This window comes from Corvus moneduloides, chromosome 1, assembly GCF_009650955.1.
Source record: "Corvus moneduloides isolate bCorMon1 chromosome 1, bCorMon1.pri, whole genome shotgun sequence".
Lineage (NCBI taxonomy): Eukaryota > Metazoa > Chordata > Aves > Passeriformes > Corvidae > Corvus > Corvus moneduloides.
In genome coordinates, this window is record NC_045476.1 from 109,061,948 (window position 1) to 109,084,876 (window position 22,929).

General features: G+C 43.1%; 1 protein-coding gene across 3 annotated transcripts; it reads right to left on the reverse strand.

Moving 5' to 3' along the window:
• Positions 1-1,997: 1,997 nt before the first annotated feature.
• CIDEA (cell death inducing DFFA like effector a) lies at positions 1,998-16,712 on the reverse strand. 3 transcript variants are annotated; one of them, XM_032121593.1, is made up of 6 exons: positions 16,465-16,708; positions 12,242-12,398; positions 11,904-12,050; positions 9,556-9,737; positions 6,219-6,376; positions 1,998-5,699 (listed from the first exon to the last, which is right to left on the reverse strand). In XM_032121593.1, the coding sequence occupies exons 1-5, from the start codon at positions 16,500-16,502 to the stop codon at positions 6,244-6,246; spliced, it is 657 nt and encodes a 218-aa protein (XP_031977484.1). In that variant the 5' UTR covers positions 16,503-16,708; the 3' UTR covers positions 1,998-5,699; positions 6,219-6,243. The 3 variants fall into 3 exon arrangements, with proteins under 3 accessions (XP_031977484.1, XP_031977503.1, XP_031977494.1); XM_032121612.1 differs by lacking the exon at positions 16,465-16,708 and adding an exon at positions 16,226-16,250; XM_032121603.1 differs by having other exon boundaries at positions 1,998-6,376; positions 16,465-16,712.
• Positions 16,713-22,929: the final 6,217 nt, after the last annotated feature.

The following is a 22,929-nucleotide window of genomic DNA, read 5'->3' on the forward strand; positions in this document are numbered from 1 at the left end:
TTTATGTTGGAACTGGATAGAATGCATTATTCTGATTCTGGGGCCTATTAAGACATGCTTTATTTCTAGTGTTACATTTAATTAAAATTGTTGTTTTGTTTTATGAAACTACTAACAGTACTATTTCAAAGTTCTTTTTCAAGTGATAATTGCTATTTGTTAATAAATATTCCTAGTCAAGAACACGTTAGGACCTACTATGAACGATTCAGACTGATGGGTGACCTTAAAAAAACCATGCCTGAGATTGAGCTTAGCAAAGTGCAAAGATTAACTCTGCCCTGCATATGACTGGATTTTGTCCCGCTAAACATTACTATTAAAAGCCTTTCAGAAAACACTCCGAAAGATTTGTTTCCAATTTTACTGGTCACCATTAGCACAAACATCTTGGGGTTTTTGCTTATTTTTACTTCCAGCATTTTGTGCTTGTGGTATGTTAAATTTTGCTGTCTGCCAGGCACCCATCAGCTGATCTCTCACTTCATCCCCTCAGCAGACATGGGGAGAAAATAAGATGAAAAAGTCTGTGGGTCAAGATAAAGACAGGGGGATCACTCGCCAACTGCTGATTTTACATCAGCAAAACAGACGCAAGCCAGGAAAGATCAATTTAATTTCAGCAAAAAATAGAATAAGATGGTGAGAAACAAAGACAAAACCAAAACACCTTCCCCAGCTTCCACCTTCTTCCCAAGCTCAACTTCAGTCCTTCGTTCCCAGCTCGTCTACCTCCTCTCCCTGTCCCCAAGCAGTAGAGGAGTGGGTGTCATGATCGGTCCACATCCCTTCTTTTGTGCTGTTCCTTCCTTCTCCCCCTTCCCCTGCTCCACTGTGGGCCCTTCCCACAGGATACAATCCTTCTCAGTCTGCTCCAGCATGGCTCCCTTCCACAGCGTGAAGTCTTTCAGGAACAGACCGCTCCAGTGTAGGTCCCTCACTGGCCACAGCTCCTGCCAGGAAAATTGTTCATTCATGGGTTCTCCAGGGCTGCAGCTTCCTTCCAGACATGTCCACCTGCTGTGGGAGGGGGGCGTCCATGGGGGGATATTTCCTCCAGCATATTCCTCCACAGGCTGCAGAGAAAGCTCTGTCTGGCACATGTAGCGCTTTACTGACCTTGACGTCTGCAGGTTATCTCCCACATTTTTTTCGGTTCTTTCTCACAGCTGCTGCACAGCATTTTTTACCCTTTCTTAGATATATTTCCACAGAGACACCACCAACTTGTCTGAAGGTCTCAGCTTTGGGCAATGGTGGTTTCATTTCAGAGCCAGACAGAGGCAGCTCTGTACAACACAGAGGCCACCCCCACAGCATCCCTCTAATTCCCACTGCCAAAGGCTTGCCACTAAACCAAATACAGTTCTATTTTGTGCTTTTCCACAGCAAGAAATCAGGCTTTGATTCCCTCACAAGAGGGGAGCTGCTCCACTAGTCAACCTCTGCAAAACTGTCCCTTAAGCTATATACAAGATGTACTTATTAGATAGAAGAGCAATAGACAAATCACACTTGCCTGCTAACCCCCCTCTAGCTTAAGTTAAACCTTAACTAGACAAATATGATATTTCACTAAACTTAAATTAATTTCTTCCCTGCAGCCAAATGTCTACTACTCTATCTTTAGGTAAATGACTGCAGAGAGGTTTTGTGAGGCAAAATAAAGAGGTCCTTGATCCTAACAGTGTTTAGACAACACCAGAGGTCACTGAACCCTTCTATCTCCTGCGCTCAGTATTTTGTAGTCTTTTGCAACTTTTGTGAAAGATGGAGGAAAGCAATCCTTGTGTATGAATGGAAACACAGTTTGCACAGTTTCTCTGAGGCCAGAAAGTGAGTCAGCGGTAGAGAGTTAAGAGTTCAGAGCCACATAACAGTATCCAGTTACTTCACTGCCACAGTCCATTTGGAAACGGTTTGTGCCGGACCATAGATTCATTAATAGTCATGATTACTTCAGGAATAAGTTGTTCTGGAAATGAATAGAGACAACATCCAAAGCCACCATTTGATTTTATTTATTCATGAACAGTATTCCTTAAAATTGGCATCACACAGCAGAAAATATTGCAACCACTGAACACTATTTTCACCCATCTCAATTTTCACAGCAAGTTAAACTACTGATCTTGAAAATTGTGAAGTGGTAAAATACTAGATTTTCCCTTAGCATAACACAATCCTTACACTTAAAAATATCTTAGCTACATCTATGACAATGTAAGGTAGAGAAAGCAGTGATAAGCTCTAAGCTCCACAACGATACGTGCTAATACATGACTGAAGCGGTATGTTAATCACATTAAGACCTCTAATAACCCCTGAGGCATCAAGTCAAAAATATGCTTGGTACTTTGGTTTTAAACTTTTTAAAAAATTTAATTAAGAAGCTTGTGCCTTTAGTTCAAGTGTTATTTCAGGGAAGAAGCACACTGAAATTATTTAGAATTATACAACTGCCAGTTACAAATTATCATATGAGGTTACCTTCACAGTTAAAATTCAGAATTACCAACATTTCCAAAATTGTGAACACCTACCTCTCTGCACGCTTCACTGAAAAAATTCCAGCTCAAAGTCCAACTTCCCTGCTTTTATCTTTCCCTCCTCTGTAGGGAAGGGATTCGTGGTGTTTCTTACAGCATATTTCAAATTATCTAAGGAATTTAGACCCTGCTTTTTCCTGTCTCCCTGGACAGAAGGGCTTGTAATCCTATTTCTTCTGAAAGAATCGGAAGGTGCAAGAAAACATTCACAGGTCTATGAAAGGAAGGAAATGAAGTAATGATAAACTGCACACACATAAAGCTATTAGATTCTTCATTCTGGTCATGAAGAAAGCAACTTTGCTCTGTCTGCAGAACATGAGCAGTGCCTGAGTCAACAAGGTCTGTTACTTCAGTGAAAATTCCTTTTTTGGTAACCAGAGAGTATGACTTGGTGCATTGTTAGTAAGTGAGGCAAAGCAACAGGCAAAAAGGGTTGGTGCAGGCAAGGAGGCAGCAAGCGTTTCACACCTTCTGCCTGTCATTGCTCCCAGCCTTGTCTGCAACAGTAACAAGTGCAGGTTAACTGAGTTTTTGGGAATTAAACCTAAAGCTAGAAAGGCCCAGTAGAAAAATCTAGCTGCTTCCCCACATACCTGCAGTTAAAAGCCTGTGCTTTTAGTTTTTCTATATGTTACTAGGTCTTGTACAGCACTTGTATATAGTTTCCTGAAAGGCAGATAATGCTAAAGTTTTTCTTTGCTGCATATCCTATACAGCTGAAGTAAAAGCTATGCTTCCTAAGCAGTCTGTAAATAAAATTTTAAAAATAATCAAACTGGTTCCAACTCAGAGGATGACAAGCTCCTCCAGTTTGACCCAAAGCCAAAATTTACTTCCAGAAAGAAGTTGGTATAGTAGTAAATATCAACTCCAAATAGTAAGCCCGTGAAGGACCCAGATTCAGAAGAAATGAAACAATTTTAGACGCAACTTCCAGGACACTTCTCGCATTTTGAGAAAATATCAAAGATGAGCTACTTTAATTCAAAATGCAAACAGCTGAACAGGGAATTGCTCCAAGATGGAGACTGCTGCACACAGGACCTTCAGCAGCTCAAGTTTTAAGTGTTAAGCTGTTGAAGCAGCAGCTGCTTAAAAACATTGCACATTCACAGCAATCTAGCTTTTCAGATCACTGCTGCATTCCCAGATAGGGCCACTGTAAACTGTGGAGTGTTAGTCCTGCAGCAATTACCTCTGGCTAGAGTAGGCTGGAACTTGGGATCTGCACGGTTCAGACATGCAAAAGCTTTTGTACTACAGATGTCGCAGAAGCAACTCAAAGCAACAATGAGCTCTTCAGGTTGTTTTACTTTTTTTTTAAATGCTGGTGTTCCCACAATAGCCAACATAAATATTCTTAGAAGCATTTAAGAGAATTTGCTTTCAAGAGATATGCTTGTTTTAATAGAATAAGTGATCCTTAAAAGCTGAAAAAGTTAATTATCATGTCCTTGTAAAGTTAGTTAAATGCAATTCCTTGACAGGGATAGAAAGACTTTGGCCAACAATTAACATGGCAACAATCATTTATGTAGGGGGTGTCAAGAAAAATACAGATAAAATATAAAGGGGTTTTATCAAAATGGAAGCTTTCTCGTTACTCCCAGAATAGTTTATTGTTTTCTTCTGAAGGACACCTGACAGTGCTGCTAGCTTCAGGCCTTCTTCTCTGGGAGAAATTAAGAACAAGTCCTCCCCTTATCTGGAGCAGTATGCCCTTTGCCTCCTCCAGCAAACACTCAGAAGTAGATGGGAAACAAGAGTAACTAGGAAAAGACATCAGGGTTTTTCTTAGCTGTCTATTTATTTGTAATACCATAACTGAAGAGACGGGCAGAGACGTAACAAAATTTGTGTCCTTCAGTACTTTTAACATTTGGGGTTAGGCTGCTTTTCCTCTCAATGGCGATCTGAAGGATGCAGCTCCTGCTGGCACAGCCACACTTGTAATGGGAAGACAAAAATAAGCACGAGGGTGAGAGTTGCAGATAAAAGCAAGAGCAATATTCCCACATATGAGTGGCCTTTGAAGTGAACAGACCCCACTAAGAGGTCAGAATAGATCCCACCAACCATGATACTTCATCTTTTCCACCTTCCTACTTCTCTTTTAGCAGTTCAGGTTTTCCTCCAACTGGTCAATGCAGTTGGTGCATACAGTTAAAGGATTCCTGTCTCAGTGGCATGGCAAGTACCCTGGGGTCTGTAGTGGTCTTTTCCCTTTCACTGCCACTGATTTCCTGCCCTGCCCCACTCGTTCTCTCTGCACCAGAGCTTCTCTTACTAGGTGGCACCTACTGTCAGGACAGACCTATCTCCTGCATCTGGTGTCACCTTGAGAGCTTTCAGCCTTCCTAAAATTCTTCACGTGCAAGCAAACATACTCAAAAGCCACACCTGTGAACAACCAAAGTTGGGCTTTTTTTCCTTCACCAACGTGAGTTTGCATTTTGACACGAGATGCCTAAGGCTACTTGATTTCCAATTTTTCACACTGTTGAGGAAAAGCTTGCTGAAAGCTGGGCATAGCAACAGTTCAGTAAACTGCAGGAAATGTTTCTTTGTCCTTTAATACAGCTTGTCTTGGGAGCCTATAATACTGCAAATATTCACTTTAAAGCATACATATATGTTATGCAAAACTAGATTGTGTCCTGCTGCTCTGCCCTGAACCCAAGGGCAACAAAATATCCAGCATCTCTTAGGTGCACCTCAAGCCCAACTTGAGACCTCGTGTCATCTTGTAACAACACGAACTACAGAAGTGGTGGTTTAACATCTGAAAAAAGCTTCAGCAGGTATGCTATAATCCATATTCATTAAACCATGGCAGATTATTCAATGCTCAGGCAGAACTGGACATCAGATTAATTTAAAAAATATATCAGATTCTTCAACTGTATGAGCTGTAATAACCTGAACATCCTGAAGATTTGAAGAAAAATATGAAGGACTACAATGAAAAGTTTTTATTTGTTTTAAGGGAAGTAAGGCTAAATCCTTATCTTCTGCTTAGTAGTTGCACAATCTCCAATTAGACTTCATGAGAAGAGTCAGTCACTGAACTAGGATTGCAGTTGCACTGTGTAGTTCCACTGTCAGCAGGAATAAACAAGTACACTTCACTTCAATGCCAGTTTCACACTAATACCAGCACTGTTAAGGATTAAAACAAACAAATGAACAAACAGACCCCACAGTCCCCTTGCCCTCACTTTACAGCCCAGTCTGGTCAGAATGCAAGTAGATAGCCATGAAAAAAAAGCAAAAAACAAACAAAAAACCCCTAACCAACCAACCACCAACCAAAAAAAATCCCCTCAACCCCCCGTACCCAAACCCCAAAAGAACAAAACAATGTCTTGATTGGTGCAAGAAATATTCCACTGGTTACAAAGCACGCAAGTTTCCAAGTATACTTATTCTCCATTTTGAGTTGCTGGGGCAAAAACCTGCCCTCTCTCTCCTTTTGCCAAATTCTTAGACATTAGGTACTCATCTATTTGTGGTGTTAAGAGCCTGTGAGCATCAAACACTTTATGACTAAGGCCTACAAGCATTCCCAAACAGGAAAAATATTAGTTCACATTAGTGGACATCCCCCTGCTATAAAATGATTACAATCAGAACTGGGCAAGAGAATGTCTTTAAACAAAAGGATTCGACATCAGAAGTGCAGCTGTGGTCACTACTCCCGGCTTGATCTCGTGCACATGTCATCTTCATCATATTCACCCATCAACTGCAACATATACGTTCCAGTATAGAGAAGAAACTGTCCAGTTATTTGTGCTGCATGGGATATTAGCTGAAGCACTTTCCTGGAAGAAAAGTCATTTGTTTAAGAAAAAAATCACCAGCAAGATTACATTACCCCTTTCCACCCACAACATTATGACAAGTCAAGTCGATATATTTAAAAACCCCTCTCATTCCTTCTCACTTCTGAGAAGATGGTCATTTTTGTACCTTCATTAGAGAAAATACTGGATTGACAGAAAACTATTGATATGTTGGCAGACCCAGAAAACACATTTAACAAAGCAGGCTGACATCCTACTAGACCCTTACAGGCCTTCTGCAAAGCCATCACTCAAACCATCACAGTACCAGAGAAGACAATTTTGCCTGGGAGCCCAGCAGCATTCCTGCAGCATAAACTCACCTCATGTCTCACCTTTGTCATTCATTAATACAACCCTGCATGTATCTCCAAGGCACAGATCAAATCTGATTAGATCTGAAGCTGAACAATCCCATTACACCGGATAAGAGGTTTTTCAACAGCAAAAGAGGTGAAGCAGGCGAATTAGTGCTGGCCAAGCTGCAAGCCTTAAGAATTCTCAGTTCACACAACTATTTTACTTTCAAAATATTTGATAAAAATCAGCATTCAAGTATGTAGTGCTGTGTAAGAATCAGTACAAATCCATAAGATAACATCAGGTAAGCATCAGAGGTTAACAGTATAAATTGTAGATGCTCACAGCGGAATAAGGATAGTTGTATTTGAATGGTCATTTATTCAACTGAGTTGTAGCTGCATCTTCCTTCCATTCTGCAAGAAACAGCAGGGACATCAGTACTGAGACCTATATTTGAGTCTCATCCCCCAGAATTATGAGGGCACTCACAGGTATGAAGCTGAGGCATTGGGAGCAGTACAAAAAAACTGGAACCATTCCAAAACTGGAATGGGATCAGTTTCTGAAGATGAAGAAACCAGATCAGTCTCTCTTCTGAAAAAAAAGGGGGAAGATTTTCTGAATTCCTGTCTGAGAAGACCTGCAGCTGTGAACCCTCTGCTTCTATTCACTTGTCCTTTGAACTGAAGCAGAGAAGCAAAAATCTTCTTCCTACAAATTCATTTATAACCCCTCTGTCATGAAAGGTTTGCAGTTGAAATCCAATGCCTCAAAATAGTAGAATACCCTGTACTTAGAGCCTGTGAAGCCTTTAAAGGACACTGTACCCTTATTCATGCTTCCCACACGTGCCATTTCAGCACGTTCTTTTCCTCCATCGCACAGAGCAGGCCAAGGAGCTTTACAGTTGTAAAGAAAGCTGCACCTGGTACTGGGCTTTGGAGCAGCTGCAGTGTGTCACTTGCACACAAGAGCAGTTGCCACTTAAGCCATGGAGCAAGTTATTTGTTGAACTGGACATTTGATCCTTCAGTAGGACACTACAGGGAAACACCACCAGGGGAAATGCACTAATCAGACCTGGCAGGCTTCCAGCCCCTCCCCTCATGAGCAGCTGCAGCATTTTTCTGTCCTTTCCCTTCACCCCCTGCATGTGGGCTCAGGGACAAGGTATCAGAGTTAGCAACCTGGAACTCATTAGCAGAGGGACTACACCAGGATCGTGACATCATGTGTCTCTGATTCCAACAGCAAGTTGAGACAGGCCATGTCACTGCTGTGTTCAAGGGTACCCAAGGTTATCTCTTCTGTCACTGTTCATTGCTAGTAGACTATCTTCCCACCCTGACAGTGGCACTTCCCTTACAGCTCAACTCTGTAACATAACAGAGCTTCCAGAAGAACTCCACAGCTACTTCAGCTGTTTGCCAGCACCTCTCCTTTCTCATCAGCTGCTCTGTCTTGGCAGGGAGGCAGAATTGTCACTTCAAATTCTCCTTAGGAGCACAAGTTCCAGTGCTGATACTCAGCTCCGTGGCAGGCAGTCAGAGATCAGAGTTTGTTTTGGCTTGAGAGACTTGACAAACATAAGAACTGAAGGAGTGCAGCTGTCCAAGGGCAAACCTCTGCTTTGAAGAAACCCTAATGAAGTCAGTGTTACAGGAAGGTGTAGCATGTAGCTGGATAATCGCTTCAGCCTGACCAGAGAGGAGCCTTGTCTACAGCCACACCAGCTGTAGCCTGAAAGATAAAGGAAGGGACCACCCAAGTAGAGTGGGAGAGGTCAGTGAGACTGAAAGACAGCGAAAAAAGATCAGCATTACAATGCTTATCAGCACATCTGCATCAGGAGAGGAAGGACTGCTTAAACACTTCATCTAAAGGCTACATGTCACTCAGGTGAAGTAAAAACTTCACTGATGACATACACATCTGTCTGTCAGATCTGGTCCTCAAGTAATAAAATGCAGTAACACCACACCATTGTGTCTCAACCAGAATTCTAAAGGTCAGGTAGAGAAACTTGGGGCTGCAGCTTAAACAACTATCTAAGAACAGCACCTCTGGGAAGGTGTCTGAACTCAGGAGTCTTCCTGAACGAGGGCAGAACACAGCTGGTTTTCACAAGGCACCAGCTTTCAACTCATTGCTGAAAACAGTGGACAGGACAGATATTATTTTGCCCCTGAGTAAGACAGCATTTTCCATCAGCAAGTTCTACCAAACTCAGAGCCCACTGCTGATCAGTCCTGCAGGAGACGGTGGTCCTTGACAGGCTCCCTTAGCTAGCCTGAAGACCACACCAGCTGGCTTAAGAGCAGCAACATCACTACAGATGACAAATCCACATTAAGAGAGCAGAGTGTTATCTCTCTTCCATTTTCCTTTGCCTTCACGTAGCTCTACTGGTGAATCTGGCAAACAGGAACTGCAATCTCTGAGCAAGCTTTAAGACCCCTGACATTAGATCTCACATTCCTCTCACTTCATCCCCTTGAAATCTCCTCTTCAAAGAGCTTCTTCCCCAGCCTCCTATGTTCTTCAGACAAACAAGTCAAAGAAATGTGAGGAAATTCTCTCAGCAGAAGAAAGAAACTGTACTTACACCCTTGCAGTAAATACAAGCTCATAAGAGTTTTGCCTTGGGGGAATTTTAAGATTCCATCATAAAAAGCTGTAGGAAGCTTTTTACCAGTCATCTGTCCACCTTATGAAGAAAGAGTCAGCATATTGGCCAGTATGTAAGAAACAACAAAAATACGAAATTTATAAACACACCTGCTTCACAGAACCAATAGCAAACACAGATTTTTACATTAGCACGTGCACCTGATCAGTAGTGGAAACACACTCACCGCAACATGCTTTTTGCTCCCATGCATTTGATGTCATATGAGATCGAGTAGATCTCATAGAAGGTTGCCCTGATGTTTAAGCAGCCAATAAAATCCTTAGGGTTCAGTTTGTACAGATCAAATGTGATGTTAGCTACTCCCATTTTCTTCTTTTTTCTCACAGCGACAACTCCATTTTTTGTCTGATTTAAAAAGAGAGAGAAACAGTTTGTACCATGACACAGGAAACTACAGCAAGACAACTATTAACAGTGCAGCTCCTCAGAAGCAGTTTTGCTTATTCCAGTCTTGGGGCTAGTTCTTGGTCAATTCTAAACTAGAATTAACATTATTAGCACACAGAAAAGGAGGTCTGTAGCTTATGTATTGTTATTCCTGACCAGGCTTCTGAAGTTTTCCGAACGGACACTGAAATTCTAGAGTGACATAGCACCTGCTGAATATTTATTTTCTATATTAGAGCTTCTTCAGAGTATGCTGAAGCCACAGGTAATGCCACTGGGCAGTGTTCCTGACATTTATTTATCCTGGTGCATTCTGGCTGCTCTCTGAGGCAGTGAGGTTAGGCCACCAAATAACCAGGATGACATGATGTCCTTCTGTTCAGTCTGGAACACAATACTGATGAGCACTCTTGGAGACAACTACGAAGATGACATCTGTGAAAAGTCAGGTACTCATTTCAAAACCTGGCTCATAACATCTCTTTCTTCCTACTAAAATGAAACACAGGGAGGGAATCATTGCTGATTAGGCCTAAGGTTCAATAACAAGATTTTAAGAGAAAAAGCAATGAAGAGAGAGCATGGAAAATCATCTTCCACCTTAAACCCACCCTCCTTTATTGAAAGCAGCCCTTGTCTGCTGCAGGGTGTGTGCTTCAAGAAAGCAAAACCAAGAGGAAAATAGTAAAGAGAACCCATATGTACAGAGACATCTAGTGGATACACGGGATCCGCTGCTCAGCACATTCTGCTCAAGGTTAACGAGCTGGCAGCTGCCAGGCTGTTTTCTGCATGCTAAATGAAGCAATAAAGTTGTGTAAGTCTGGGCGTTTTTGTACTTGTCACCTCAGCCTCAGACAGTGTCGTGATAAGTCAGACAAAGCTAAACACAGCAGTATATCATTAGCCAGCAATTTTATGCCTGTTTTACTTTGACAGCCTCCAAGCTCCAGCAACAGGGTCCCCTGTCAACAACAGCTTTGGACATGTACAAGCAGTTGGTGTGCTTGGTAGCATCTCCCCACACCCCCATTAGCACCCAGAATATTTGGATAAAGCAGGACAGAGCTGGTGCTACACTCCAGGTGATTGGTGAAGCTGTGACAGTCCCTCTGTTGTCACTCAGCAGATTCTGAAGAGGGGCTGCATTCAAACTTGTGCTGCTGCCATGCCAGACAGGGGAAAGGAGCAAGGTGGAGTCACACCCTGGCGGCAACTTCTTTTCTGCCCTTGGAGCTCATGCCCCAGATGCAGAGCTTGATAAGCCAGTGAAGTATTTTGGGGGAAAATGTACAGGCTGCCCACACTGCAACAGGAGACTGAGAAAACAGGGCCATGTGGTTGAGCCACATGTGTGCAGGCACAAAAATGATGTCCCTGCTTACAGCTCCATGGCCAGCTCTGCACCTGATAGAAAAAATTCTGATGCCAGATTTCTAGCAACAACCTTCTCATGGAAAAACAGTTACGAGTTTCACTCTATGTTATGAATGTACAGATGACTATTTCCCTACAAAATAACTAATTGAACACTGAGTTGATATGATTAGAAGGCTAAAGCAAGGCAGTTGTAATAGTTCTTAAATATCTTGAAGCATGCAGACTAACATTAGGTTCTGATGCCAGCTTCTGGCTTTTCGCAAAATTAAGCACAGGCATTTTTCTAACCTTCACTAAACTGTTAGTGCATTCAGAAGGCAAAACTTGCTTTATATTACTTAATTTGGGCATTTTTTTATACGGTCTAAATCTAACCTTTAAGGACATTGTATTTTTTAACTTTGTGGAGTCAAAGTCCTAATTTTCTTTATGTTACAAAAAGGCACAAGAAAAAAGATATTTCTGAGCTTCTCCAAAAGCAGGGTATTTTCCCTGTAATTCTTTTCACTTGTAAAGTTTTATTTCAATTCCCGGTGGATTTTGCTAACAGATCTATGTCCCAAAAAGGGACAATAAGAAATATGAACTTGATTTTTCATCCAGAAAGGCTCAACAAGGAGTTTACATCTTGCCTCTTTGGGGAAATTTTTCTTCCTCTTCTCCCTTCTTTCCAACAATTTTAGCAGCCACAAACATTCCTCCATCCACTTCTACTCAAATGAGAGAGAAGCAGTCAACACTTACTGGTGTCCATTTCTGTCCTTTTTCTAGAACCATGAAGTGTGTATTATCATCCAGGGACCTGAAGAACTCTTCTGTGTCCACAACTGTGCCATCTTCCTCCAAAACCAGAGTAACAATTCCAGCGGTTATAACAAAGGCATCTAAAGTCTGGAAAAAACCCAGGAGATTTTAGCATTCTAAAGAGAGCCCATCATTTCATATTGAGACTTGCTTATCTGAAATATTCTCCTGAACTTCCCCAGTAATGATTTTTTAGAAGAACAGGAGTCTCTGGGTTGTCTTTCTGGGATACTGTATTTCCCTGTAAGTTTCCCTCAGAGTGGGACTGTCCACTATACCTTGCTGAGGAGCTCCTGCAGGCTGCTTGCAACAATTCCCTTCCGGCTGCTTCGGGAGGCATTGGACACACGGAAAGGGCGCCCTGCAGGCATGAGAGGAGGGAACAGGGTCTGTCTTGTTACTGCTCCTACAGATGCTCCCATGGATATGAACGATCTAAGACAAATAGAAATTCAACATCGTTACAAAAGCAGCCATGTCAAGTACTGCAGGGAGGAAGACTGTTGACATAATCACATTATACAAGTAGTTCACAGATCACATTAAGACTCTTGGAGCTTAATTTCAAAATGAAATACTACACAGCCCTACGGATCCGTTATCTCTGAACTTTCTCTTGCCCATGACATTTGGAAAGACTCTTAAAATTAATACAATTTCAAGCAGATGTGGGACACCTCTAGCTCAGCTGACATCAAGGTCACAATCACAGTGAAGGTGATGGATTGTAATTTAAATATAATTTATATATTATATAATACTGAATTTAAAAAGCAACAGCTCTTACTGCATTCAATTACTTAGATCATTCTCTTTACTTCCAAGATAAATACTCAGTGAGATACATAATTAGTTGAAAGCAATCTTGTGTGTTAAGATACGAGTTTGCTTTAGGAAGACTGGACATACTACCCATACTCCAAACACCCAGCGGCAGAATGCAAGCAGAACTTTGCAACAGTTACACTTGATTTCCAAAGAGTCAAGGCATTCATTCGTAAATTGTATCTGCAGCCTGTAAAACTCCATCTGGTTTTGAAAATCACAAAATAAGACTTGTATCAGAAGGAGTTCAACGAAATGAAAGTTAAGATGCAAGCACATAAATGCATACTGTTGGAGCAGGCTGCCAGCGAGGCTAGAAGAATTCAATCACTTTTAGAAAAAGACTTTAGATTTTTCTGGACATTTGCATATTTATCTTTGGTAAACCAAGCACATAACACCAGTAACAGCCTACTCCCACACCAAGGTACAGACCTGTTCTCATCTACACCTAGTGACACTTTTCTGCCAAATTATAATGGCTAAGTCAATAGTCAGCTTGCCAAAAATTACACTCTGCCCAACGCCTGGGAAGGATTGATTTCTAAGTCTTTTAAAGACAGGCAATATTTTGTCTCCCATACTCCTGGACTTTACCCTCTGTATATACCTTTGACTCCTTGATACTGAATTGCTCAGGGGTGGGAGAGGGATGCATCCCCATTTTGTTCTCCCACATAGGTGTAAAAAGTCAACTTTATGTAGGAAAATCTATTTTCAGACACTTTCACTGAGGGTAGAGTGAATTGGCAGCCTTTATCTGCCGCCAGAGAGTGAATACAGGACTTCCTAGAACAACAATGAAACAGTATAAAGTTACTCAACTAATTATGTCCCAGTCACACCTTTTATGCAAATCCACACCGACCGTGAAGAATAAATATCTTTTCCACACCTCTTATCTGGTCTATAAGCATGTTTTTGAAATGCACAGAATGTGATTTTTGTGCCTGAACAGATTCAAATTGCAGCAAATAATTTATTTCCTGCTCTCATTCTGAAGCACTCCTCTGGGCTATTGCCTTTCCTCTAAACACCAAGTTTACCTTCCTCAAAAACTCCTCGGCTTCATTGGAGCTTTAATTTTTTTAAAGGAGGAGAATGTTCAGCAGTTTTGTTCTCGCTCATGCTATACCTTTGTTGCTAGTCCTGTCTGTATAGTAGGTCTCTGGCTTTGAACATTTGGCATATATACACACATGGTTGATGGAAACCTCTCTCCTTCCTGTAACAAAGCTGGTGAGGACAAGCAGCCAGTCTGGCTTTCAGGAAACAAGCACTGTTTCAAATTAAGGAGCTAATAAGTGCTATTCCTCCTGGAGAAGGGTGAGGGCGAGGAAGGGGGACAAGGTGACGGTGGCACTGACAAGGGCATTGAAGCTTCACAGAAGAGAAGCCTGGTAGGACAGGGCATGTTTGTCAATCTCTCTGCTGACTAAGTTAATAGGCCCCCAATCACCCCACTGGTCGTGGGCAGCTCACATTCTGAATCACTGAGTCTCTTCCTCAGAAAGAAAGCCTGCTCATCCACCTTGGGGCTGGTGACACCACTTCACGGGGCACCCTGACTTAAAGTGCAGCACTCAGGTTTCAAGAGACTTCACACCTCATTCCCTCTCACAAATTTGTAAACTTGCACATAGAAATGTAACCTGAGTAATATGCATGTGAGTACCGCCTTTTTTTTTTTTTTTGTGAGGACAGTCAATATCAGTCCCATTGAAAACTCTTCTTTCCCATTACTTAAGCCAAGTTGCCATTCACAAAAAGACAAAGCATAAGGGAAACAGCCAAAACATACATGCCGACAAAGAATGAAAAGCGTTAGGGGCACAGCTCATGGGCAGGACTTGAGCTAACAGGGTTCACCCCCAGCCAACTCTACAAGCCGTGCTTCGAAGCTCTGAGCAGAAGTTTCTCAAGGAGTCAGGATCAATCACCTCACACTGCTGTCCAGCACTATCTAAAGTCAAAGCAATAAAACAAACAAAGAGATTAATAAACCAGGGCTTACATTATTGCCACCGGACAGTAACTGAACAGGAAAAATCTTTAGAAGTTATTTAACAGTGATGACATTTCACCTACATTTTGATATGACCTGTCAATATCCTCTTTAAACTAAGCCTGCTTATGAAGCAGCGAGTCTGGGCTTCAGGGCAGCCCGAGGTTTCAACTAATGAGGAGACAAAACCCAGGATGATGAAAATCAGCCAGATAAACAGAGTGTGAACCCCTCAATTTCTGGGCCTATTGCTGAAAGCTTGTTTTATTTTGTGTGCCACTCTCCTTCCTAGATCATAGGCTCAAACAGGCCAGCCTACATTCAGGGCTCTTAGAAAGACCCATTCTTGTTGCAGCTGTCCTCAAAACACAGACAAACCAATTCCTGATACAGGGAATTCCTCTGCTAGACTGGAGTTACCAAAAATAATTTCCTCTTAAAAGCTGATCAAGCCAAGTCACAAGACAAGTGGTGGAAAGGAACTAAGGTGCAGTCGGTTTTATTAGAAAGTTGAGTGACATGTTAAATACAGACAACTCCACTATTGTTTTACTATTCTTTAAAGCCGAAAAGATCAAGTCCTAGCTCTTCTTAAAAGGAAGGAGAAATCCCACATTGGTGGAGAATACAAAAATACATTATAATTGAAAGATCAAATATCTTCCAACTCTAGCATCTTATCCAGTTTGTTTTGGATAACTGCAACGTGTTATAGAGAGGGCTTCACATATGCTGCTATGAGCATTCACTCTAGTGTCCAAGCTGATGGGAGAGATTAATTAATTTTTTTAGGAGAACACAGGGACTAAAAGCCTGCCTTGAGCCCTGTACACATATTTCACTCTTTATCTTTGTTTGCAACATGCCCCATATGTTTATCTGAGAATGTGGTGCAATGGTCTTCAGTCTCACTCAGAAAAACCAATGTTGCACAACACGCTCCAGGATACTGCACCGATTGGTTTTTAGGTTAGGGTTCGCTGGCAAACGACAGCAGCAGTAACAGCGAGGCAAAAAAAAACCCCCAAAAACCAAAAAATTAAAAAAAACCCCAACCAACAACAACAAAAAGCAAAAAACAAAAGCCCCCAAAACAAAACTCAAAAAAAAAAAAAAAAAAGGGTGGGAAATTAGTCAGGAGACTCGGGGTTCAGCCAGATCGCAGCGCGGTTTTCCTGCTCAAACGTGAAGTGTAGTCACCACAAGCGCAGCTGGCAGAGGATGGATTTCCGAGCAGCGTACAGGGCTGTACCTCCGTGGATGCGGCTGGTGCAGCCGGCCCTGTGGTCACGTTGTCACCGAGTCCCAGCGGCTCCCGGCTGCTCCGGGGCTCCGCTCCCGGCGCGCCAGCCCACGGCACGCAGCCGGCAGCAGCCTCAGGTGCCGAGAGGCCACTACACCTCAAAGGCAGCTTAGACTGCAGGGCTCCTACCTGTGCTTCCCTCAGCAGAGCTTCAGCCAGGCTCCCAGGGCTGCGACGGCATCCTGACCTGCTTCTCCCACGCAGCGCCCATCGGGGTTAATCCCCCGCTGGCCTCGCACCGCGCCCTCTGCTCGGCAGCGCCGGAGCCGACCGAGGGCTGCTCAGACCCGGGCACCCTCGGCAGCCGGACCCGGCAGCCGGACCCGCCGGCACAGACGGAGAAGGGGACGGAGAGTCCCCGCACTCACCGCAGCAGCGATCCCACGCAGTCCCGCGCCACCTCCATGGCCCGCCCAGCCGCGGGGCAGCGCCGATCACGGCGCTTAAGTGCAGCGGGCGCGACTCCCACTCCGGCCCGCCGGCCCCTCCCTGCCTGCCTCCCTCCGGCGGCACCGGGAGCCGCGTCCTGGGACACGGGAGCACGGCCGGGACAGCTCCGCCGGGGCTTAGCGCCTGTCCGCAGCGCCAGGGCGGCAGGAACAGGTGCCAGGCACCGCGCTTTGGGAAGGGGTATTTCTTCTGGAAGTGCCTTATGGCTTACCTGGGAAAGTAGCAGGAAAGATTTTGTTCAGCGTGCGTGGGAGGTGCACTGTTACGTGTTGGCTAGTTACAGCTAATATAGTAACAGTGGAAGCCAATCTCGTTTGCGGCCTCCCGGCATTAGAGCAACAGATTAAGTGTCTCAGCTTCTGATTTTAGGGCCTGTGAATAAGTTTACAGCTCAGATTAATGTGTACGGTAGTGGAGGTGTTTACTGTTACTCCTACGGGCAGGGGAGCAGTGGCTTCTGTTTACTACGCAGGAACAAAGGGAGTGTTTCCTGTTCACACGGACACAAGTTCTTCACGGTTCTTTTGGGCTCTGGAACCAGATTCTGTTGCTTACAGCTGTTCAGCAACTATTGTATGAGAAAAACAGAACCAGGAGCATCAGAACCTGCCTCAGGCAACAGCCTGACCTAGCTCTAGGATCTGCACCAGGAATCCCTGGCACTGATGATCACGGAATGACTCCAGAAGCCCTTGCCACCAGCACTCCGGTTATCTCCAGGGTCAGAATAATCAGTGACTTGGTTGCCTGGATTGTTTTTCCTGAGCCAGCCTGTTTAGGATATAAAGGACCGCTTAAGGTACCTCTTACTGTCCCAGGTTTTTTTAGCATGCAGGCTGACACCTGCCAGATTTCTTCAGTCCTCAGCTTTTGGGGCCTTTATCAGCTATTAAGAAATCAACTCTTTTGGTCCATGGCCAATTGTTTTCTTGGATGGCATCTACTTACCAGCCTGATAAAACAAATCTCGTTTCCTCAGAGCACAGTCTAGACCAACAAATTTGCCCCTGGGAAGCTAAGCCCAGACTTTTATCTCTTCCTCCTCAAGCTACTTAGGTCTTGCAGGTGTGTAGGGAACCTTCTCATATGTTAACCCTTCCCCCCCCCCCCCCCCCCCCCCCCGTTTCTAGGGTATTTAGTTTTGTTACACTTCTGCAATTAGTCCCTGACAATATGTCATAGAGAGCAGGAAGTGAGGGACAGTAAACAGTTCTCTGGGCACTGGACTCCAAACAGCCAGTTTCCCCCTGGGTTTGTGTCTTGTGGTTGATTGTGGGGCACAGCTGATGTTGTTTCTGCAAAGTGGCATTTTTAAGGAGTTCTTAACAAGTGTTTATCTACTGTCAAAAAACTTGTGTGTATACTGCAGCTTTTCCTGCTGTGGAGGGAGAAAAACAGGAGAAGAAGATGTTTTGTCAGATGGACTGTCTCCACCTCTGTCTGTGGAAGGGAGAGTGTTCCTTAGAAAAGATATGGAAATTGCAATAATTTCAGAGATTTTTCCGAACAGGCTGGGATACAAAGGAGGTGGACATCTTGGTCTTGCAGAAGCCTAGTTTTCCTCTGGCTGCGTGCCTCCTCCCAAAGTTCTCTGCAGAGACATCCGACCAGCGCAGCCACTGCTAAGCAGCCCCCAGGTGACGTGCAAGGTCGCCACAGCTCTGAGGCAGGGACTGTTTTGCAAGGACAGGCTCCTCCAGCAGCATTAGTGCTTCAATTTTCGTGGCAGCTGTTGTAACTAATACAAACACAGATGCCTAACTAAGGCAAACATAGAGGTACAAGAGTAACAGGAAAAACATGTCCTTTTAAAGACTGTCCTGATCTGAAAAGGAGAGAAGGGTATTACCTGTAGTTTTACAAGCTGCACAAATACTCCTCTTTTTTTTTCTTTTCTGAGCAAGCAGCAGTAAAACCATCAGATGGGTAAAATCACTGACCTAGGAGCTGGGCTCCTCAGAAAGAAACATCTTTGAACAGGAGCAAGACAGCATACAGATGGGGTGTGCACAGAACCTACTGAGGAAGAGTACAAACCAGTAGCAGGTGCCAAAACTGGCAGGCCAGGGCAATCAAACGAGATGTCATTAAAACCTGATGTGACAAGACAACATCCAGTATAAAGACAATAGCTGTAAGAGGCAGAATCATTCCACTCTTACAGGGAGAGAAAACAAACTGTAGGCTGAGGTAAGGAGGCCAGAATGCTTAAAACATTTGCTTCAGTGATTACTGAAAATATTAATCATGCAGGGGACACAGTGCGTGGCTGATGCCGAAGGGAGTGAACACTAGAGGTGGAGTCAACTGAGCAACTGTGTCAATCCTTCTTGCTAAATTACTTACTGTCCCCTTGCTGAGTGCAGTGACTGCCTCCACAGGCGTTACTTTTCCGCTGCAGTTCAAGTTAAACAAGTTTGATTAAGTCACTTCTCACAGGGGTTATATTGCCATGGAAAAAGGTTTGCATCTGGCATGTTTGACAGGGAGGAGGAGGCACCTGAAATAGTTTTGCTTGCAACTTCACACTGGTGAGCGTGCAGTATCAGGCCAGGTTTTCCTTATCACCCTTTGAGAAAAAAAGTCAGATTGGAACAAACTCAGAGGAAAGTGGGAATGATCTGACACGCAGAAAAATATGATATATGGGCTATATAGTTTGGGAATTGGGAAGATTGGGTGGAGATGTCAATCATGTACTTCAGTGATTTTAGAGAACTCTCTGAAGAGGAAGGGAATAACTCTGCCTACAGGGGCTTAACCTGTAGGAAAGGAGAATTAGATTGTCCATTAAGAAACATTTCACCTCTAGGTGACTATTAGGCACTGGGCTCAATTGCTGACTGAAGAAGTAAAGTCAATTAGACACTGACATTGCTTGGGCCAGTGGTCAAATGACACAAAGGACAAGTCCAGACACTAAGGATCAATTTGGACATTCCTTCTATTTCTCAAGGCTCTGACAAATAACATGAGTGAGATTAATGCAGAATAAAGTGCATCTCTACCTCGCCTTCCTTGACCCAAGAGGGGAGTGCAAGACGTGAACAGATGCATTTACAGCAGTGTGAGAAACAAAGGTAGCAGATTAGAAGGGTTGGCTTAGATTTGTAAAAGTTGACCTTCTGTTCATCTTTCTACCCTTTCCTGCTCTCAGTTAAGTCTGATCCTGATTTCTGTTAGAAGCACTCATATTATCATCCCCAAGCAAATTTAATTGTTTCTTCTCCCTTCCACTGAGAAGCAACTTTCTATTCTTCACTGTGTTCTCAGAACAACAATATTTGTTTCTAAACTGCTTATACTATTCAGCAGATTTCTGTCTCTACTGCCTCTGGTTCTGTTTTATTTCTGTCAGGCTGTTTATGTTAAAGATTTGATTGTTCTTAATATTTGTGTTAACCAATACTGCATCATCAGTTAAAGTTTTAAAGAGCAAATTAGACAAGAATCCATCACGAGGAGTTTATGTACAGCTGATTATTTTGAGAAAAGACTATGGAGTAGATTTCATGAGGTTGCTTTTCATTGTTTTCCATCTTTTTCAGAATCTTTGCTAATGAAACCGTATTTTGTAACATCTAACAGATTTGCAGGAGCTAGTGAGAGTTTTTGTTAGCTGGACAGAAGGGGATGAGGCTCCTCCTAAAGGTGATCTCGCTGCTCTGCACGGCTGTGTAGAAGAAGACGGGAACATTTTTTGATACCAATTAAAATCCTCTGAAATTTGCTGGAAATTCTTCTGTGGCCAGCAAAGATTCTGGTGTTGAAAGCTCTGTTTGAACTAAAGACCAACCTTTCACTGCAGTGAACTATCTGGACCAGAAAAAGAAGTTATTTATTCTGAGATTTCATGGGTGGGTATTTTGTTTTATTTTGCTCTTTTTGGTTTTCAATGATTTTAGCAATAGGCTCAAAACAGTGTTGATGGGTGGGCACATGCTGCAGACTTAGGAAAAATTACCCTGTCAAGAGTGTCTCAGTGGTGTGAAATACTTTGACACACAAATTTAAATTTAGATGTTTTATAGCTAGATGGGCTATTAAAATCCCAAGGTCAGGCTTTGCCCTCATTTACCCCCCTTTGCAATACTGTGTGTGTGAATGAATTGCACATATTTGTGGGCAGCATTTAGCTGAAAGCTGACTTATGGAGAGCATTATTGTGACAGCAGTAATGAAAAAGAGAAATATTGCCCAGGAGATTTTTGAAGATAACGAACTGGAAACATAATATTTGTTTATTTTGATCATGCCAAGGATAATCTCCAATATTTTATTTTATATTTTAGAAGCTGCAATTTCAAAGATGTATAAGCTCTAAATAAAATGAAATCACTTTTTTGTTCATTAATTTCTAATCTTTACAATTTGTTTAGTGATACTCCCTACAGGAAGAAAAAAATATTCAAGAAGAGATATGAAATTTTATTTTACAAGCATTGAAATTTTCTTTTATGAGGTCTTTCATCACAAAATGAGAGGCTATCAGCTGTGGAATTGTCCCATATCTGCACAGCCATGTTATGATTTTTATAGCAGGGCTTGAAGAGCTTCAGACTCCAGGCAACGCTCCAGAACTACTGAGCCTCAGATTGAACTGTGAGCTCATGCTTCCTTGGTAGCTGCACTAAATAATTAAAAAACTAGATTTAAAAAATCTTCTTGGACAAGGAGCATCTTTATGTCTTATATGGCATTCTTTCAACGTTTAAAAATAACAATTATTGCACTTTGGTTTTGTCCAAAACAAAGACTAAGGCAATAATAGACAGGTTAATGGGTGACTTTCCTGAGGGTCCCACTGCATTTGAATCCATGTGCTTCTGCCTATCATGGGTTCACCTGTGATCTTAAACAGTCATTTTAAGGCATGCAAGAACAGGAATTAGCTTCACAGATGCTACACAATAATCTATGTGCATGTGAAATTCCCAAAGCAGCTCCACTAGGGAATTTTTAAGGATCACAGATTGAAACAGACTGAGAAAAATGTTGCTATGACTTACTTTAGATTCTGCTCAGGTACTTTGCTCTCTAGACAAAAATGCTCCTGGTAAGCTGCAAGCCCAAAGTCAAATGCCTGTCAGACCTAATTTGGAGTCCAAGCCTGACTTAGGAGCTAAATGCTTTCTGACAAGAGCTGGCCTGCCTCTGTACCCATCTCTGTAAATATCCAGTTGGCCCTAAGACTCTAACAGGTCTTTTTCTTTTTTGTTTTTACACTGTGACTGTTTTCCTGTGTGTGTAGTGACCTTTTATAATCCCTCAGGAATAGGAGTTTATAGCCACTGGGTGGGTTTGTGGTGCACCCCAGCACTGCCTTTAGGCGGGTCAGGCTGCAGGAGGAGAATGGGTTTGTGCTGTGAGGTCAATAGTTCCCAGATCTGAATAGTCTCACTCTTCACCCCTTACTTCTACCACTGCAGCTTCTTACCCCTGGCCACCTCAGCTCCAAAGTCCTTGTCACCTCCCACCTCCCACCCTCAGGTCTGGTTGTGCCTCCCCCACTGGCCCCAGCCCACACAGCTGTCACTTGCCCACCCTCAGATGTGGCTCTGTTGGGTCTGATTCTGGCCATTGGATGATCTGTCCAACAGACCCAATGAGTGTGGGTCACAGCGCTTTGGAGCACAAAGTTACTGCACTCCTTCGCTATGGTGAAGCTAGAGCACTGACAGTAAGTCTGGATGATCCCTGAGAAATTATGCTGCTCATCACTTTGGAACACGTTGAGGAGGTTATGGGGCTGCCAGCCTTATCTCGTGGTCACAGCTGAGCCATTCCTCCTAACAGATACAACAGGAGTCTTACAGCAGCTCTTTGAGATTGAAGAAATCTACTTATAACTTGCCTGACACACACACTTGCCTGTGTATGTTACAGCCGTGGGCTCTCAGTGTCGTGGTGGTTTTCTGTAATCATGCAGGGAGATCTCCCACATGGTCAGTGGGGGTAGGTCTTGCGGAAGGTGAGAAATGCAAAGGGATCATTCTTTCAGTAATTAACTCTCTATTCAGCTGATAGGTTTTCTGTTTAGGCCCAGCTGAGTGGGTTAGCAAAACAAAGACAGATGGCAGCAGATTATTTCAAACACGTCTTTGTTAGTGGGTAATCAGCACAGATCCCACCACCTTCCCATCCCCCCCCCCCCCTTTGCTCAGAACTCAGTCAAAGGCCATTAAGTAAATGGAAAGACTCCTATTGATTTTGATGGGCACTTAGCCAAGGCCTCTGTCTCAACAGTTTTCTCAGCTAAACTTCGGCCTCATCATCATTTTTGAATGTTTTGGGGTTGGGGTTTTTTTGTTTGTTTATAAAAAAAGAAGAAAGTAATGCTGATGTATTCACTCTTGGGAACTACTGGAGGAGAGATCAGGCTA

Bases quoted from the DNA above. Each gene is read 5' to 3' on its own strand.
- CIDEA (XM_032121603.1), bottom strand. From the start codon at position 16,502: ATGGAGGTGGCGCGGGACTGCGTGGGATCGCTGCTGCG. The intron at 12,051-12,241 runs GTATAGTGGACA...GGTTTTTTCCAG, and splicing joins TGCAGGAGCTCCTCAGCAAG to ACTTTAGATGCCTTTGTTAT. The intron at 6,377-9,555 runs GTGAGTGTGTTT...CTTTTCTTCCAG, and splicing joins GGAGCAAAAAGCATGTTGCG to GAAAGTGCTTCAGCTAATAT.